The 18,782-nt window shown below is 37.3% G+C and overlaps 1 protein-coding gene, 1 long non-coding RNA gene and 1 other non-coding gene across 4 annotated transcripts in view; all 3 read left to right on the plus strand.

The window, feature by feature from the left end:
* The first annotated feature begins 525 nt into the window (after positions 1 to 525).
* Positions 526 to 647, plus strand: LOC118935106 (small nucleolar RNA SNORA32). Its single transcript, XR_005033683.1, has one exon. It is a non-coding gene; the product is annotated as a small nucleolar RNA SNORA32 (small nucleolar RNA).
* Positions 648 to 12,097: 11,450 nt separating this feature from the next.
* CHMP3 (charged multivesicular body protein 3) overlaps positions 12,098 to 18,782 on the plus strand; it is a 52,336-nt gene continuing 45,651 nt past the window's right edge. Inside the window, exon 1 of one of the 2 annotated variants that reach the window (XM_057497036.1) lies at positions 12,098 to 12,252. In XM_057497036.1, the coding sequence (XP_057353019.1) occupies positions 12,208 to 12,252 (45 nt within the window). In that variant the 5' untranslated portion in view covers positions 12,098 to 12,207. The remainder of the gene's footprint in view (positions 12,253 to 18,782) is intronic. The other variant, XM_036931147.2, reaches the window with a different exon arrangement.
* Positions 12,270 to 13,026, plus strand: LOC130682567 (uncharacterized). Its single transcript, XR_008995779.1, has 2 exons — positions 12,270 to 12,561; positions 12,757 to 13,026. It is a non-coding gene; the product is annotated as an uncharacterized LOC130682567 (long non-coding RNA).

Here is an 18,782-nt window from a genome sequence, read left to right on the forward strand (position 1 = left end):
CTTATAGATGGTAAAGTGTATAGATCTTAAGTATATGATCTGATGAATTTTTTTACATTCGTAGTTGCCTGTAAAATCACAATGTAGATCAATATTTAAAACATTTCCAAACTGTTAGAAGGCTCATTCTTGCCTGTTTCCAGCCAATATCCACAAAAGACAACCATTATTCTGACTTCTATTTCCATAGATTAGGAAGTAATTTTTGCCTCTTCTTGAACATCACATAAACAGAATCGAATAGTATCCTTGGTTTTAATGATGGGGCAGAAGGACAGGAGGCAAGGATTTTGGGTGGGCAAAATGGTGAAGCAAAATTAAGATGGCCCTGAATCTGGGAGCCTTGAATACTTCACCTGCAGTGAAAGCACAGGCTGAGAAAAAAATCCATCTGCTAGCAAAGGGGGCCAAAAAGAAAATATTTGTCTCAGGCTACAGCTCTGGTGAAAAAATAAAAGTAGATGTTTTTGAAACATGATAGTTATAAGGCTGCTCTTATATGGGCTTAAATTTATACTATTCCAATGGTTATTACCAAGGCTTTTAGAATGCAGTTTCTCATTTGCTCTGGACATGACCAGAGGAAAAATTTCCTATTACATTTTATTTCTACTACCTTGTTAAAATTCAGCCTATTAGGAACATGTTATTATTATTTTTTACACTATCAAAAATTTATTTTTATTTAAAAAATTTTATTAAGGTATCATTGATACACACATTTTTAATTTATTTTTATTAAGGTATCATTGATATACATGCTTATAAAGGTTTCAAAAGAAAAATAATGTGGTTATTACATTCACCCTTATTCTCAAGTCCCAGCCCATACCTCATTGCAGTCAGTGTCCACCAGTGTAGTAAGATGCCACAGAGTCCCTATTTGTCTTCTCTGAGCTACACTGTCTTCTCCGTGACCCCCCACACACCATGTACACCAATCATGATTCCCCACAATCCCCTTCTCCCTCCCTCCCAACCCATCCTCCCCCACCCCTCCCATTTGGTAACCCCTAGTCCCTTCTTGGAGTCTGTGAGTCTGCTGCTATTTTGTTCCTTCAGTTTTGCTCCTTGCACGAGGAGATACGTTCAGGAAAAAGTTGCTCATGTTTATATTCAAGAGATTTTTGCCTATGTGTTCTTCTAAGAGTTTTATGGTTTCATGCCTTACATTCAGGTCTTTGATCCATTTCGAGTTTACTTTTGTGTATGGGGTTAGACAATAATCCAGTTTCATTCTCTTGTATGTAGCTGTCCAGTTTTGCCAATACCAGTTGAAGAGGCTATCATTTCCCCATTGTATATTCATGGCTCCTTTATTGTATATTAATTGACCACATATGCTTGGATTTATATCTGGGCTCTCTAGTCTGTTCCATTGGTATGTGGGTCTGTTCTTGTGCCAGTACCAATTTGTCTTGATTACTGTGGCTTTGTAGTAGAGCTTAAAGTTGGGGAGCGTAATCCCCCTGCTTTCTTCTTCCTTCTCAGGATTGCTTTGGCTTTTGTGGTTTCACATGAATTTTAGAACTATTTGCTTTACTTTGTTGAAGAATGCTGTTGGTATTTTGATAGGAATTGCATTGAATCTGTAGATTGCTTTAGGCAGGATGGCCATTTTGACAATATTAATTCTTCTTATATATGAGCATGGGATGTGTTTCCATTTATTGGTATCTTCTTTAATTTCTCTCTTAAGTGTCTTGTAGTTTTCAGGGTATAGGTCTTTCACTTCCTTGGTTAGGTTTATTCCTAGGTATTTTATTCTTTTTGATGCAATTGTGAATGGAGTTGTTTTCCTGATTTCTCTTTCTGCTAGTTCATCGTTAGTGTATAGGAATGCAACAGATTTCTGTGTATTAATTTTGTATCCTGCAACTTTGCTGAATTCAGATATTAGATCTAGTAGTATTGGAGTGGATTCCTTAGGGTTTACTTTGTACAATATCATGTCACCTGCAAACAGGTGAATTCAAAAGTAATTAAAAAAGTAACTCAGTAACTCAGTAAATTCAAAAAGATTGAAACTGTACCAACCAGTTTCTCAGATCACAAAGATATGAAACAAGAAATAAATTACACAAGGAAAATGAAAAGTCCCACAAACACACGGAGGCTTAATAACATGCTCCTAAATAATCAATGGATGAATGACCAAATAAAAACAGAGACCAAGCAATATACAGACAAATGACAACAATAATTCAACACTGCAAAATCTATGGGATGTGCTAAGAGGGACAGTTTAACTTCTTCCTTGCCAATCTGGATGCCTTTTATTTCTTTGTGTTGTCTGACTGCCATGGCTAGGACCTCCAGAACTATGTTGAATAAAAGTGGGGCGAGTGGGCATTCTTGTCTTGTTCCCAATCTTAAAGGAAAAGCTTTCAGCTTCTGGCTGTTAAGTATGATGTTGGCTGTGAGTTTGTCATATATGGCCTTTATTATGTTGAGTACTTGCCCTCTACACCCATTTCATTGAGTTTTTATCATGAATAGATGTTGAATTTTGTCAAATGCTTTTTCAGCATCTGTGAAGAGGACCATGTGGTTTTTGTCCTTCTTTTTGTTGATGTGGTGGATGATGTTGATGTATTTTCGAATGTTGTACCATCCTTGCATCCCTGGAATAAATCCTACTTGATCATGATGGATGATCTTTTGAAGTATTTTTTAATTCATTTGCTAATATTTTGTTGAGTATTTTTGCATCTATGTTCATCAGGGATATTGGTCTGTAATTTTCTTTTTTTGTGGTGTCTTTGTCTGGTTTTGGTATTAGAGTGATGTTGGCGTCATAGAATGAGTTTGGTAGTATTCCCTCCTTTTCTACTTTTGGAGAACTTTAAGGAGGATGGGTATTAGGTCTTCACTAAATTCTTGATAGAATCCAGCATTGAAGCCATCTGGTCTGTATAGAGATTTTGTTCTTAGGTAGTGTTTTGATTACCAGTTCAATTTCGTTGCTGGTAATTGGTCTATTCAGATTTTCTGTTTCTTCCTGAGTCAGCCTTAGAAGGTTGTATTTTTCTAGAAAGTTGTCCATTTCTTCTAGGTTATCCAATTTGTTAGCATATAATTTTTCATAGTATTCTCTAGTAATTCTTTGTATCTCTGTGGTATCCGTAGTGATTTTTCCTTTCTCATTTCTTTTCTGTTTATGTGTATAGACACTTTTTAAAAAAAAAGAAAAATTTGATAAGTTTTGCTAGGGATTTATCTGTTTTATTTCCTCAAAGAACCAGCTCCTCCTTTCATTGATTCTATTGTTTTATTCTTCTTGATATTATTTATTTCTGCTCTAATCTTTATGTCCCTCCTTCTACTGACTTTGGGCCTCAATTATTGTTCTTTTTCTAGTTTCATTAATTGTGAGTTTAGACTGTTCATATGGGATTGTTTTTCTTTCCTGAGGTAGGCCTATATTGCAATATACTTCCCTCTTAGCACATCCCATAGATTTTGCAGTGTTGAATTATTGTTGTCATTTGTCTGTATATTGCTTGGTCTCTGTTTTTATTTGGTCATTCATCCATTGATTATTTAGGAGCATGTTATTAAGCCTCCATGTGTTTGTGGGACTTTTCGTTTTCCTTGTGTAATTTATTTCTTGTTTCATATCTTTGTGATCTGAGAAACTGGTTGGTACAGTTTCAATCTTTTTGAATTTACTGAGGCTCTTTTTGTGGCCTAGTGTATGGTCTATTCTTGAAAATGTTCCATGTGCACTTGAGAAGAATGCGTATCCTGTTGCTTTTCGATGGAGTGTTCTCTAGATGTCTGTTAGGTCCATCTGTTCTAATACGTTGTTCAGTGCCTCTGTCTCCTTACTTATTATCTGTCTGGTTGATCTGTCCTTTGGAGTGAGTGGTGTGTTGAAGTCTCCTAAAATGAAAGCATTGCACTCTGTTTCCCCCTTTAATTCTATTAGTATTTGTTACACATATGTAGGTGATCCTGTGTTGGATGCACAGATATTTAAAATAGTTATATCCTCTTGTTGGACTGACCCCTTTATCATTATGTAATGTCCTTCATTATCTCTTGTGACTTTCTTTGTTTTGAAGTCTATTTTGTCTGATACAAGTACTGCAACTCCTGCTTTTTTCTCCCTATTAGTTGCATGAAATACCTTTTTCCATCCCTTTACTTTCAGTCTATGTATGTCTTTGGGTTTGAAGTGAGTATCTTGTAGGCAGCATATAGATGGGTCTTGTTTTTTTTTTTATCCATTCAGTGATTCTATGACTTTTGATTGGTGCATTCAGACCATTTACATTTAGGGTGTTTATTGATAGGTATGTACTTATTGACATTGAAGGCTTTAGATTTGTGGTTACCAAAGGTTCAAGAGTAGATATACACTCTTATGAAGGTTTCACATGTAAAACAATGTTATTATATTCACCCATATTATCGAGTCCCCTCCCACACCCCACTGCAGAGTCACTACTTGTCTTCTCTGTGCTACACTGTCTTCCCCATCATTCCCCCCACACCATGTGTACTAATCATAATACCCTCAATCCACTTCTCCCTCCCTCCCCAACTGTCCTCCCCCACCCTTCCCCTTTGGTAACCACTCGTCCTTTCTTGGAGTTTGTGAGTTTGCTGCTCTTTTGTTCCTTCAGTTTTGCTTTGTTGTTATACTCCACAAATAAGGGAAATCATTTGGTATTTGTCTTTCTCTGTCTGACTTATTTCACTGAGCATAATACCCTCTAGCTCCATCCATGTTGTTGCAAATTGTAGGATTTGTTTCTTTCTTATGGATGAATAGTATTCCAGTGTATATGTACCATATCTTCTTTATCCATTCATCTATTGATGGACACTTAGGTTGCTTGGGAACATGTTATTTTAAAAAGTTTATAATATTCCGTAGGGCTGGAAATCGCAAACTGAGATATTAATTTAAACTGTTCCTAAGTTGATAACATCATGGATCCCTGGCAGAAGCATTGTAGTCTCATTTTGAAGGAACATACCCAAAATCTAGGCCCTGTGGTATTCCTACAGATTAAGATAAACCAAAATTACCAAACGCACAAGGAAAAAAACATTTAAGGCCAAGAGTTAATTTAAAAGGAATCATAATTAACTCCAAAGCACTTCAGATATTAGAATTCCTAAAAAAAGTTACACGTATGTTCACAGAAATAAAAGGACTTGAAAGAAATGAGACCATATAAAATGAAAAATATGCAAAAATTTCTAGATGTTAAAAAATTCAATGGAAATAAAAAGCTTAGTCACTGAATAAATCTTAATGAATAAATTAAGCAGCAGATTACACAAAACTGAAGAGAGAATAAGTGAAGAGGATGATAGATCTCACTTATCCAAAATGCCTTGAAAAGAATCTAAGACATGAGTGTGTTAGAAAAAGATAAGACATCAATGTTAGAATTTGGATATCCATTATATGTTTAATTCAATTTTCAAAAAGACTGAAATGAGAAAATGGGAGAGAAAAGATCTTGAAAGGATAATTATAGCTGAGAAATTTCCCTACATATTAGATATTAATGTTAACATCAAGAAGTACATAAATCACAGGCAGGATAAATATAAACAGCTACCTATGATAGTGTCACTGAGAACTATGAAAAACAGAGATGATCTTAAAAGTAATTAACGGTTATGTACAAGAGAAAAATAGACTAATAGCTCGCTTCTCAGTAGCCACAAAGGAAGAGGATAAAAAGCAAAAGAATTTCTTCAGAGTGCTGAAAAAAAACCCCCAAACAACTATTAACTTATAATTGTATACCCTGCTAAGATATCAGCCTAAAATGAAGGCAAAATAAAGACATTTTCAAGGGAAAATAACAACAGACCAAAAAAACCAATAGGTCAACACTAAACAAAATTCAAATGAATGTGTATTAGAAATAATAGTAATGATCTCCAATGGAAGGCCTTAGATACAAAAAGAAAGCATGACAATTTGGTGAACATGTGGTTAACTTAAAAAAAACAGTTGATTGAATAAATAATAATAATATTGGATTTGGGGGTTTAAGAGATAAAACTAAAATATCCCACTACAATAATGTGAAAAAATGAGTGGGAAATCATTACAGTTAAAAGATCACATGGAACTCATATACCTTCCCTTATTTCCCCACAGCACGTAGGTCCTAAAAACACACTTGATCTAATATTCTTTGGGAAGGAGTAAAGATATTGAATAATTTTAGATTTTATGTAAGTTTGTTAGAATTTTAAGGATAACCACTAATATAAAAGCAGTACTTCCAAAATGGTAGAGGAAAAAACTGAATTAAGAATATTAATCTAAATAAGGTAGAAAAGTCAGGGAATGTAGAAGGCAGAAAAACAATGGTAGGAATAAAGAAGCATCAGTATTCATAATGAAATGGACTAAACTACATCCATAAAAATATTTCAGACTGGATGTTTTTACATCTAATTTTAAGCTATTTAAGAGACAGAACTGCAACATAGAAAACTGAAAGACTGGAAATAAGAAAGATCTGGAAAAAGAACATATTTACCAGGAAATTATTAACAAAAATAAAACTGTTATAGCTATATTATTATCAGATAAAATAGATTTTTATGGCAAAATTACTTTTTAGGGGTAAAGAGGTTATTTACATAATGATAAAAATTTAAGTTAACCAATAGGCTAATCATAGTCAAAAAAAAAAAGCAAAAGTCTTTCAAGAAATATATAAAACCAACATCACAGAGGGAAATTTTAACTTCACCTTGATAAGTGATAGATCAAGAAGACAATATAGATGTGAAAACAAGACACACTTGATCTAATTGTCATATCCTATATACAACAGAGAATAAGTAACCATAGAGAATGTTTACCAAAATGGACTGTATACTAGAACATAAAGCAAGTGAAGAAACCATTTGGATACACAATACACATCACATTATATGCCCACAAGTCAATTGGGTTAAAAATCCATGACAAAAAAAACAAAAAAAAATTTTTTTGGAGATGTGAAAACTTATTTCTAAATAACTCATAAGTCAAAGAAGAAACCTTAGTAGATATTGAGGAGTCTGCACTCCCACCACACCTGGTAGTTACAAGGCACCCCACCTTTCCCCCTCCTCACCAGAGTGGTATCAGGGGAGTCCTAGTAGACTCAGGACTTTCACCTTCAACCAGTGATAATGAGACTACCCCCACCACAGTGTCAGTGGAGACCATATGGGGAGCTGGAACTCTCACCTCTGCTGGATATTAAAGAGGAATTCCTCCTGGGTCTCACTGGAGGCTGCATAGGAAGCTTTGGCTTCTACCTCAATCTTTAAGTAATGAGGTTGCACCTCCACTTTTCTTACCAAAGCATTGTCAGAGAAAGCTAGCAGAAACAGAGATTTAAATAAGATACAGAACCTCAAAATAATGCAAAGTGTCCAGTTTTCAAATTAAAATCCATCATCATCCCAAGAAACAGTAAAATCTCAAATTAAATGAAAAAAGATAATCAATATATGCTTTACTGGGTTGAACAGTATCTCCCCAAAATTCATGTCTACCTTAGTTGAAAACAGGATCTTTGCAGATGAATCAAGTTAAGATGAGGTCATACAGGATTAAATCCAATATAACTGATATCTTTATGAGAAGAGAGGAGTTTGGATACAGACACAGAGGAAAGAAAACCATGTGGAGGCAGAGGAAGATATTGTGATGAATCTATAAGCTAGGGAACACCAAAGATTGCAACTATCAGAAACTAGAAGAGGCAAAGAAGGATGCTCTAGAGCCTTCAGAGGGAGTATGGCCCTGCCAACACATCTTGACCTCAGACTTTTTAGTCGTAAGAACTATGAGAGAATACATTTCTGTTGTTTTAAGCCACCTAGTTTACGGTAATTTGTTATGGCTGTCCTAATAAAGTAATACAGATGCCAAGAATGAGATGACAGAGGTTAAAATTACCTAATGAAGATTTTTAAACAGGCATGATTTTAAAAAAAGCTTTAATAAACAAAACATGATTGAACCAAATATTAAAAAAAGAGAAAGTACAACTACAGACTATTTACTGTTAAAAGAACATATGGCATGTGAACAGTCCCCAGGAATGGGTTGTTTTAATTTGTCTGATTTCTCTCAGACTGTTCAAGTTCAGTTGGACAATATCCACCATATCATAGATAAGTTTTCACAAATGCCTAAGGTGCCTTAATGGTTTTCTTGGTTTCACTGGAGATGGCTGGTAATTACAGGTATGCTTTGGTTATGTAACTATACTCCTATTATGTTAATGTGTGTGCGCAATTTAAGTAGTAGCTTAAAACCTATATATGCTGAAGTTACTCTACAAGAAGATATGTCAAAGAAATAATCAATCTTCCCATGTTTTCTTCCGTCTGCTACTTCTATAGCTTTTCTTCTTCCTTCCTAATTACAACCCTTAAATAGAATTCGTGCCTCATATCAAATTTACCGAGTATCATAACTCCTCCAAGTGGTAAAGATACCTCAAGACAAATGCTGGGCATAGAAGCCACAGGGCATAAATATGCAAAGAAGTAAAAAGCTAACCTTTTCAAACAATAAGGCTTCCCTCTCACTTACCAACTTCACATTTCCCTGTATGGCCCCGGAAGATGACTGGTTAGCCAGAGACGGGTAAGATTCCTCAAGGGAGGAACAACCTAAGACAGGCACAGTCGCAGGGGGGCCATCAGGTGAGAAATTGGGGATCAACAGAGGTAAGGCTTAGAACCTCACCCCCCCTATTCTGAGAGAAATCTTCTGTATACGTGGATGTTTTATTGCCCTGGTCTAGCTTGGATTAACATATAGTCTACAGGCACACACCTGATCATCTACATTTGCTCTCTTACAACACTAAACTATGTTTTCTACCTTTATCTTGTATCTACCTACCACTTCAGCATTTTATTAAAAATAATAATAATAAAGAGAGAAATGTGGTATCCACATATAAATCAAGTATAAAAACCAAATGAGTATTCATATTTGAACTGACTGTTTATAGTTCATAATGCATGAGCAAAATCGAAAGTTTCTGTGATGACTGCCCTTGTACTGTTCACTATGTAACTTATTCATTATGTAAGAATTTGTTCTACATGTAAGAACTTGTTTGTTATGCCTCAGAAGATTGGAGACTGACGAAAATTAGGCTTGGGGTGGATTAATGATTGTGCATTGAGCATTGACTCCCCTATACAGAATTTTATTGTCGTTAACAACCATTTGATCAATAAATATGAGAGATGCCCTCACAAAAAAAAAAAAAAAAAAAAAAGGACAGACTTCCAATGGTAAAATAAATAAGTAACCGGGATGTAATGTATAGCATAAGGAATATAGTCAAGATATTGTAACAGCTTGGTAGGGTGATAGCTGGAACCTAGAATTATGTATATAAATGTTCTACCACTGTGTCGTACACTTGAAACTAATGTAATGTAATACTGTGCGTCAACTACCCTTCAATAAAAAATAATTATTTAAAAAAAAAAAAAAAGAGAAAGTCTCAGCAAAGAAATGGAAGATGGAAAGAAATGGAAGAAAGACAATAACTGAAGAGAAATTTTAGAACTGAAAAATAAATACAGGAAAATAAAAACGTCATCGGATCAGCTCAATAGTAGAATGGAGAAGACAGAAGGAAGAATCAGTGAAGTGGATGACAGAACAATAACATTACCCAATCTGAACAACAGAAAGAAAATAAGATGAAAAACAAACAGAGCCTCAGAGACCTGTGGAATTATAACAAAAGACACAGCATTTGTGTTATCACAGTCATGGAAGCAGAACAGAAAGAAGGCAGGACTAAAAAAGTATTCAAATAAATAATAGCTAAAGAAAAGAAAAGAAATAATGACTGAAAACATCTCCATATTTACAAGTGCCATAACCTACATGTTCAAGAAGCTGAGCAACCTCCAAAGATAAATCCAAAGAAATTCATGCTCAGGTGCATTTTAATTACTTTTGAAAACTAAAAACAAAGAAAATATCTCAAAAGCAGCCAGAGAAAAATGACATTTTACCCATATAGGAAAAACAATTCAAATGACAGTGTATTTTTCATCAGAAACCATGAAAGCTAGAAGGAAGTAGCACAATATTTTTTAGGTGCTAGAATTAAATAACTGTCAACCCAGAAACTTATATCCCTAAAGAATATTCTTCAGGAATGAAAGACAAGACATTCTTAGATGAAGAAAAACTAAGATAATTTGTCAAAACTAACTTAAAGGATAGTTCTTAACAGGAAACAAGAAGGTATCTTGGAACACTAGGAAGCAAGAAAGAGCAGAGCAGGCAGAAAGATGGATAAATACAATAGGCTTTTGTTCTCTTGAGTTTTCTATAATATTTTCGATGGTTGAAGCAAAAATTATAACACTGTGTAATGTGGTTCTAAATGTACAGAGAGGAAATACTTAAGACAATTATATTATAAATGGGGGAGGGTATAGAGGCCTAAAGGGAGATTAGGTTTCTATACTTCACTTGAACTGATAAAGACATTAGTAGACCCTCCTTTACTGCCTCTTTCCTAACCAACCCCCGCACTGATTCTTGTCACAATAGATTAGTTTGCATTTTCTAGAATGTAATATAAATGAAATCATACAGTATGTACTTTTTTTCTGGCTTTCACTCAGCATAATTATTTTGCTGTTGCAAATACATGTTGTTGCCATATCAGATTATTTTTATTGTTGAGTAGTATGCCATCGTATGGATCTATCAGAATTCGTTTATCCATTCACCTGTTCATGGACATTTGGATTGTTTTGACTATCACAAATAAAGGTGTGAAAAAAATGTTTAACAAGGGTGAGGGGATGTGAGCAGAGAAGTAAGTACAGATCTTAGCCACCCCCATACTTGGGAATACAAACTGTAAAATTTTCCCAGGAGGTGCTAGCATCTGCTGCTACAGAAACTGATGAACAATTCCTGCTGATAAAAACCTGTCTGTAACTGTTAAGACTGATGGACATTTCTGCCTGTTCATCTAATAATCAACCAATTACAGACTTTTCTCTAACACAGTTTTTTGTAGTTTTTGCTTTTATAATCTCTAGCCGTTTGCTGTTCCGGGGGCACAATTCATATTCCTCCCTGACTCCCAATTGCAAATGTCCAAATGAAAACTTTTGTTTTGCCTTTGACAGTATTCTTTTAGGTCTACAGATGCTATCAATATTCACGTACAAATCTTTGTAAGGACATAACGCTCTTTTCTCTTTGGTAAATAGCCAGCAGGGGATGGCATAATACAGGTTATGTTTAGCATTTTAAGAAATTTCCAAAATCTTTTCAAGTGGTTGTGCACTTTACATTCCCACCAGAGATGGGAGTGTGGGATGGAGGCACTAAATGAGTAGTGTCTTCACCGTCATGAGATGAGGTAATGAGAGCAGCCTCACCGTGTAGATTCAACTGCCCGGATAAAAAGCGGCCAGCCTTTTTTAGCCACAGACTCCTCTGACTAATAAAGGTTATGGCCCAAGTGGAGTGCAGGATCACAGGTGCGCGCACACACACTCGCGCACAAGTGACAGGTAGCAATCCACACTGGAAATGGCGATGGACTGAACAACGAACAAAACCTGTGACACCTGAGATGGAAAGGAGAGGGCTGCAATTCAAACACTGAAGTTACAATTGTTGGGACTTGCTAGGAGGAGAAGATGATGCTCAGGTTTTATTGACAAGGTGGTGACGACGGAGGAGGGGAGTAGGTCTGGCAGGAGGCAAAAGGGGTCATTTCTGACTTGCTGACTGTGAGGTGCCTAAGGGACATGAAGGTTTTCGGGAAGCGGTCATACATGTACCTTGTCTGGCTGGAGATAGACTTCCGGTGCAACAACACAGGCTCAGGAGCAGCTGTAATTACCAAGTGTAGTCAATAAATTCGCAACCTCCGGAAGAATCACTTGCACACCTCAATCCAAAACCCTAATACGACGCCTCCGTGTGTAAATACCCTCCCAAAATGTGCTCAATTGCGTCACCTTTTTGATAAACCTGCCTAATCCACTTTTGCGCATGCGCCTAGCGCATGCGCACCACCCTCACGGCGGCTCCTCCCTCCTTTGGGCGTCAGGATTCCTCTCCTCCCACCGGCCCCGCCCAGGCGGCTGCCCGTGACCTGCCTGGGCGCAGGGAACGGAAAGCCGGAAGGGGCAAGACGAGTGGAATTCACCATGGGGCTGTTTGGAAAAACCCAGGAGAAGCCGCCCAAAGAGCTGGTAAGAGCTACGGCGGCGGCAAGTGAGTGGGTGGATTTGCAAGGGGGCTGAGTGGACTTGGTAGGTGACCGGAACCTCTTTCCTCACGGGTTGGCCAGGTACCGCTCAGCCCCCTGTCCGGAGCCTCCCACTCGACGGAGGGGCCGGAGGAAGAGTCTTTACAGAGACGGCTGTGGCCAGAGAAAGCCCCAGTACCTCAGCCCTCCACAAGGGAGCCGAGGGCCGGGTAGAGTTCCTCATTCTCCGCACGGGGCGCGGAGGTAGCAATGCGACCCTGGTACCTGAACACCCTGTCCCAGCAGCGCGTTGGTACGTCCCGCCCGAACCTTCCCTTGGCGCAGGCCCCGCCCTCATCCCTGCCTCCGGCAACTGGTGGCTCTGGGCGTTTTTCCAGAGAAGCCCGCCTCTTCCGCGAGAAGAGCGGTTTCCCTGCCGCCCTTTCCCCGCCCATCGCGCTCTGTTCGGAAGCACTCGTTTCCTTTTCCCCCTACCTTACAACGACAGTACGTTGACCTCAGGCACATCAGTCAGAACAAGGACCCGACTCGGAAGAGTGTTGCCGAAGACAGCTCTGGACTCGGACTCGAAGGCTGGATCTGCCTGTTAGCTGAGAGAGTGTTGGTCTGATGTGCCGGGTGAAGAGTGCCCTGAAGAGTCAGGCTTCTTAAATTTGAATCTTGGTTCACCACATACCAGCTTTGTGATCTAGGGAAAGTTCATTCTTCTGTGCCTTAGGAGGTTTATCTGTCAAATAAAAATACCAGTATCGATTCAGTCATTGTAGATGACAGGATGTAACGTTTCAGCTAGCCGTGCTAGTTAGAGTTAATTCCTTTTCTGTAGCCCTGCTGCCCAGATGGAGACCAGCAGCGTCAGCATCATCTGGAAGATGGTTAGAAATCTTGGGCCCTACTCAAGATCTGTTGAATCATAATTTGATTTCTCACGAGGTCCCCAGTGATTAGTATGAACATTAAAGTTTGAGAAACATTACTTTACAACACCCATTACTATCCGTAATGAGAAAACCCCTAAAAGCTATCATCTAATAAGTGATATTTTTCAAACTAATGTCATGCCAGTGTAGCTCAGAGAAGACAAATAGGGACTCTGTGGCATCTTACTACACTGATGGACAGTGACTGCAATGGGGTCTGGCGGGGGACTCAATAATAAGGGTGAATGTAATAACCACAGTGTTTTTCTTGTGAAACCTTCATAAGAGTGTATATCAATGGTACTTTAATAAAAAAAAAGAAAATAAATAAATAAAACTAATGTCATGCAACATGAAGTTGCTAGCACACAATATGTGTATTAATGTTGATTTTATTTGTTAATCATAGGTCCTAAATGGTGGGTACTCAATATTAGTTTCTTCTGGAAACGTACTCAATTTTACTCCTTGGTAAAATAAAAACTGGATTTTGAAGGAAGTAAGAGTGTGTGACATTGCTTTGCGAACTGTAGAGCATTACATAGGTGCAGATTTTGTGATGTATGTATTCTGAGATGCTTGTTATTACAGAAGTGTGTTTTTGATGTTAGGCAAAAATTATTACTTTAGTGATTGGCCATAGCTTTGCCATTCATGAAGTGAGTTAAGATTCTGGGAAATATAATTGGTGAGAACATGATGTCAACATACCGTTCCAGTAGGGAAAGTAATATCAGAAGACCACAGGGTTGATGCACAAGGTTGGTTTTAAAAATATGTCTGCCTGAGGAATATTATAAAGATGAAAGAAGCAGCCAAGGGATGCATCGTCTAGAAAGTAAGATAAGCATTTCTGGAGCAAGTCTGGCCCAGGTACCATATACACAGTTATAGGAGTTTGGAGGGCAGGGTGTTGAGAAATGATTTGGTCTTCTGTTATGCTTTCCACATAACTTCTGCCTGTGAATTGGTTCTGGACAGTTTAGTAGGGTTTTAGTATTAGGTTATTTAGACATGTCAGATACTTTGATGGAGACATCTTAGTGGTGACACTTTCTTAAAGAGTCTAAGTTAAGACTAGATTCGGCCTGCTTAGGGAGGGAGCCTTGTAATCCATTTAGAAACCTGTGATAACCTTTGGATGAGAATCAAGAGGACATGAAAGAGATCTTCTTTTGGACTTCAGGTTCTGCTGGAAAATGGGTACTGCCCTTACTTAAGGACTTTGCTGATTGAGATTTAGCCTTTGGGTAGAGTAGTCACCTTCCATGGCATCAGAATTCTTAAATCATATGATTAACTTATATCCTTAGGGCCATGACTTATGGTTGTGGGGTGTTATCAGAACGGTAAAGAGAATGAGGGGAGATGGAGAAAAAGAGAATGCTTCATTCACTTAATGCATACAACAAACATTTCCTGAGATGTATTGGTGTGCATTGGATATCAGCTTTACAAAAATGAGACACTGGGTGCCAACTTCAAAAAATACCAAGTTTATTGGGGGAGACTAACATGTGAACAAATACTTACATTTTAGAGTAAATAAGAGCAGTAAGTACAAGATCTATGACGTGACAAGGAGTAATTAGCTGTTCAGAGTAAGGAAGGTGACCTGGTCAAGGAATCTGGATCTTGTCACAAGAGGCTAGCCAAGTGGCTTGGTATAAGATTAGGAAAAAAAGGGTGGGGGAACATTCCAAACAAAGTAAGGTGTGGTAGTGTGGAACATAGGTTGGAGGAACTAGAAAAAAGTTCAGAGTGGTTGGAGGATGAGTTTTATCTGATTGGGGTACCGTAGTAGTGATGGCAGTTTTAAGATGTAAAATTGGAGAAGAGGCCAGATTATCAAAAGCATGTATGTCATGTCTACTAAGGATGGTGAGTATTAAGAATAGTGGTTTGCAGCAAGAATTGGAGGAAGAGACTTAGGTATGGAGGCATATTAGTGGCCCAGGTGAGAGATGATGTGGGTCTTAAATAAGAGTGGAAATGGGGATAGGCTAGGATGATTTTTAGAAATATTTAGCATATGTAGTCAGAATTTGCTGATCTACCGGATGTGGGATGAGAATGCAAAGATGGTTTTTAGGTTTTGTTTAATCTTACCCCTGTCAGATCTGCATATGTCCCCCTGAGTGTCAGTACCATGAGTTGAAATGAGAGAATTCAGGAAAAGAGCAGGTTTGATGGGATGATGATGGTGGAGGAGAAGGAGCCACTGAAGTTTTAGACAGAATTCTGTCCATTTTAAATAGAATTCAGGAGACCAGGGAAGACATTAGAGGAAGAGTTATCTTGGAAGAATATTTTTCTTTTCTGCTTTGTCTCCTCAGCAAAATTGTAAGCTTCTTGAGAGCAAGGCTCACGTTTTTCTTTATCATCTACTGGGCCAGAATAGTGTTGAACTCCAATAGTAAGAGTAAGGTGCCTATCAAATATTTGCTTGGTAAATAGAAGGAGAGATGGTAAGAGAATATGATTACACATTTTAAGTGTAGCCTAATTGATCATCTTCTGTATATTCATCTGACAGTGTAGATACCCCAGCAGTTAGCCTTCTGTACTAGAAAGAACAATATGATTTGTAGCCAAAACTAATCTAAGAGAAAAGAACAATAGGTACTGCCTCTTGGAATCTGGTGCCAGTCATGAGTAGTGTGACAAGGACTGCAAACTCTTCTCATGATTCTTTCTGAGGCAAACCCAGATAAGGAACACACCATGAGACTCACGTGGCCGGATGATTTGATGAGACTTAAGAGAAACTTTAAGAGGTGATTAGCTTGCAGTTCTTTAACTTGATGAAAAAACTCATCCTATAATCATTAATCGATACCTGTCTTTTTGGATGCTGTAAGTTAATAAAAGTGCAGGGGAGTGCTGACTTGGTGCTTAGTCTCTCGAGAAAGTCTAAGCCCTCTGCTTAACACATCATTCTACTCAGTTTCTCAGTTTCTTTACAGTCCCCGACTGCAACATGACAGTGATCATAACAGGCATTTTGACCTAAGTTCACTTATAGTTGTTGTTTTTGGCTAATTTCTATTTGTATGTATGTTTTAAATCTTGAAGGATACACAAAATCCTAGTTTATGGAGATTGCTTTCAGGGAGAGGAGGTAGGTAGCTGAGGGTCAAAAGTGGGAGGGGAACATACTTTTCACTATACATGTTGTAGTCTGGGCGGCTATAAAAAGTACTATAGACTGGGTAGCTTATACACAACAGAAATTGATTTCTCACAGTTCTCGAGGCTGGGAAGTCCAAGTTCAAGGCACCCACAGATATGGTGTATGGTGAGGACCGGATTCCTAGTTCATAGATAGCTATCTTTTCACTGTGTCCTCTCATGGCAGATGGGGGAATCAAGCTTTCTGGGATCTCTTTTATAAGGGCACTAAACCTATTCAAATCACCTCTTTAAACCTCATGACCTAATCACCTCCCAAGGGCCCCATCTCCAAATACATTTCATCACACTGGGGATTAGATTTCAACCTAGGAACCATTTTACCCTGAACAATTCAGTGGCATTTGGTATATTCATAACATTATGCAGCCACCACCTCTGTCTACTTGCAAAATATTTTTATCACTCCAAAATAAAACCCCCATACCCTCTGAGCAGTTACTACCCATTCTGTTCTTCCCCCGTATCTGGCAACTACCAATCTGCTTTCCTATTAAATATTTCTTATAAATAGACTCTTACAATATATGTCCTTTTATGTCTGGCTTCTGTAATTTACTACAGTGTTTTCAAGGTTCATTCTTGATGTAGCTGGTACTTCTTTTTATGGCTAATGGTAATTTTGTTGTATTCATCAAATGTATTTATTCATTCATCCATTGATGAACATTTGAATTGTTTCAACTTTTTGGCTATTGTGAATAGCTCTGCTATGAGCATTCATGTACAAGTATTTGAGTACCTACTTTCAGTTCTTTTGGGTATATACCTAAAAGTAGAATTGTTGGTCTTATGGTAATTCTTGATTTACCTTTTGAGGAACTCCAAAACTCTTTTGCACAGGGGCTTCACCATATTATATTCCCTCCAACAAAGTGCAAGGGTTCCTGTTTCTCTACATTTTTGCCAATATTTGTTTTTTTATTGTAGCCAATATGTTGCCAATCGTGTTAAATATCTTCATGTGCTTATTGGCTATATATCTCCTTTGGAGAAATGTCTATGTCTTTTATTTTTTAATTGGCTTATTATTATTGAATGAATTCCTTATATATTCTAATAGTAGACTTACTAGATATATGATTTGCAAATATTTTTCCCATTCTATAGGTTATCTTTTTTGCTTTCTTGATAATCTCTTTTGATGCACAGTTTTTAATTTTTGAGGTTTAAATTTATGTATTTTTTTCCTTTTATTGCCTATGCTTTGGGACATTTCTGATTACTCATTGCTAAATCCAAAGTTATGAAGATTTTTCCCTGTGTTTTCTTCTAAAAGTTTAACAAGTTTTAGCTCCTTTATCTCGGTCTTTGATTCCTGTTAACCTAATTTTTATATACTGTGTGAGGAGTAGATTTGGTTTTGATTAGTGTTTGCATAGTGTATCTCTCCATTCCTTTACTTTTAACTTTAGTCTTTATATTTAAATGGGTTTCTTGTAGGCAACACATAGTTGGATCTTTTTTTAAAAAATTCTTCTCTGACACTGTTAATTGGTTTAATCAGACCATTCACATTTAAAATGATTATTGATATAGCTGGATTAATATGGTATTGTAACTGTTGTCTATTTGTTACACTTTTTTGTTGTTTCTTCATCACTCCTTCCTTTTCTTCCTTCTTTCCTTCCTTCCTTTTTGCCTTTTTCCTTTGTTTTATTATTTATTTATTTTTATTTTTCGAAAGTTTGATGATATATAATATTATATTGGTTTCAAGTATAAAACACAGCGGTTCAACAGTTACATATATCATTAAATCTTTATCCCAACTAGTTCAGTTACTATCTGTCAACATAGAAAGATGTTACAGAACCTTTGGCTAATGTTCTCCATGCTACACTACCATCCCATCACCAACTTATATTATGATTGAGAATTTTGTGCCCCTTTATTTCCTTTCCCACCCCCACCCCTGTCCCTCATGTTAAGCACCAGTCACTTCTCAGTGTCTTGAGTTTAATGCTGTTTTGTTTTGTTTTTACAGTCCACATAGAAGTGAAATCATATGGTATTTGTCTTTCTCTGTCTGGCTTATTTCACCTAGCATGATACCCTGTAGGTCCATCTCTGTGGTCACAAATGACAAGATTTCATTCTTTTTTTATGGCTCAGGTGTGTGTGTGTGTGTGTGTGTGTGTGTGTGTGTGTGTGTGTGTGTGTAGCATCATCTTTTTTTTTGTCCAAAAGGCAGATTTATTAGTCCCATCCCCTAGGATTCCAGTTTGTTAGGTTTTAAGTAGCCCAGGAATCTGCATTTAAAATAATTTATATAACATCTTCTTTATCGGTTCATCTATCAGTGGACACTTGGGTTGCTTCCATATCTTGTCAATAATGCTGCAGTAAACATTGGAGTGCATGTATCTTTTCTAATGAGTGTTTTTGTTTTCTCTGGGTC

The sequence above is a fragment of the Manis pentadactyla genome, chromosome 2 (assembly GCF_030020395.1).
Source record: "Manis pentadactyla isolate mManPen7 chromosome 2, mManPen7.hap1, whole genome shotgun sequence".
NCBI lineage: Eukaryota > Metazoa > Chordata > Mammalia > Pholidota > Manidae > Manis > Manis pentadactyla.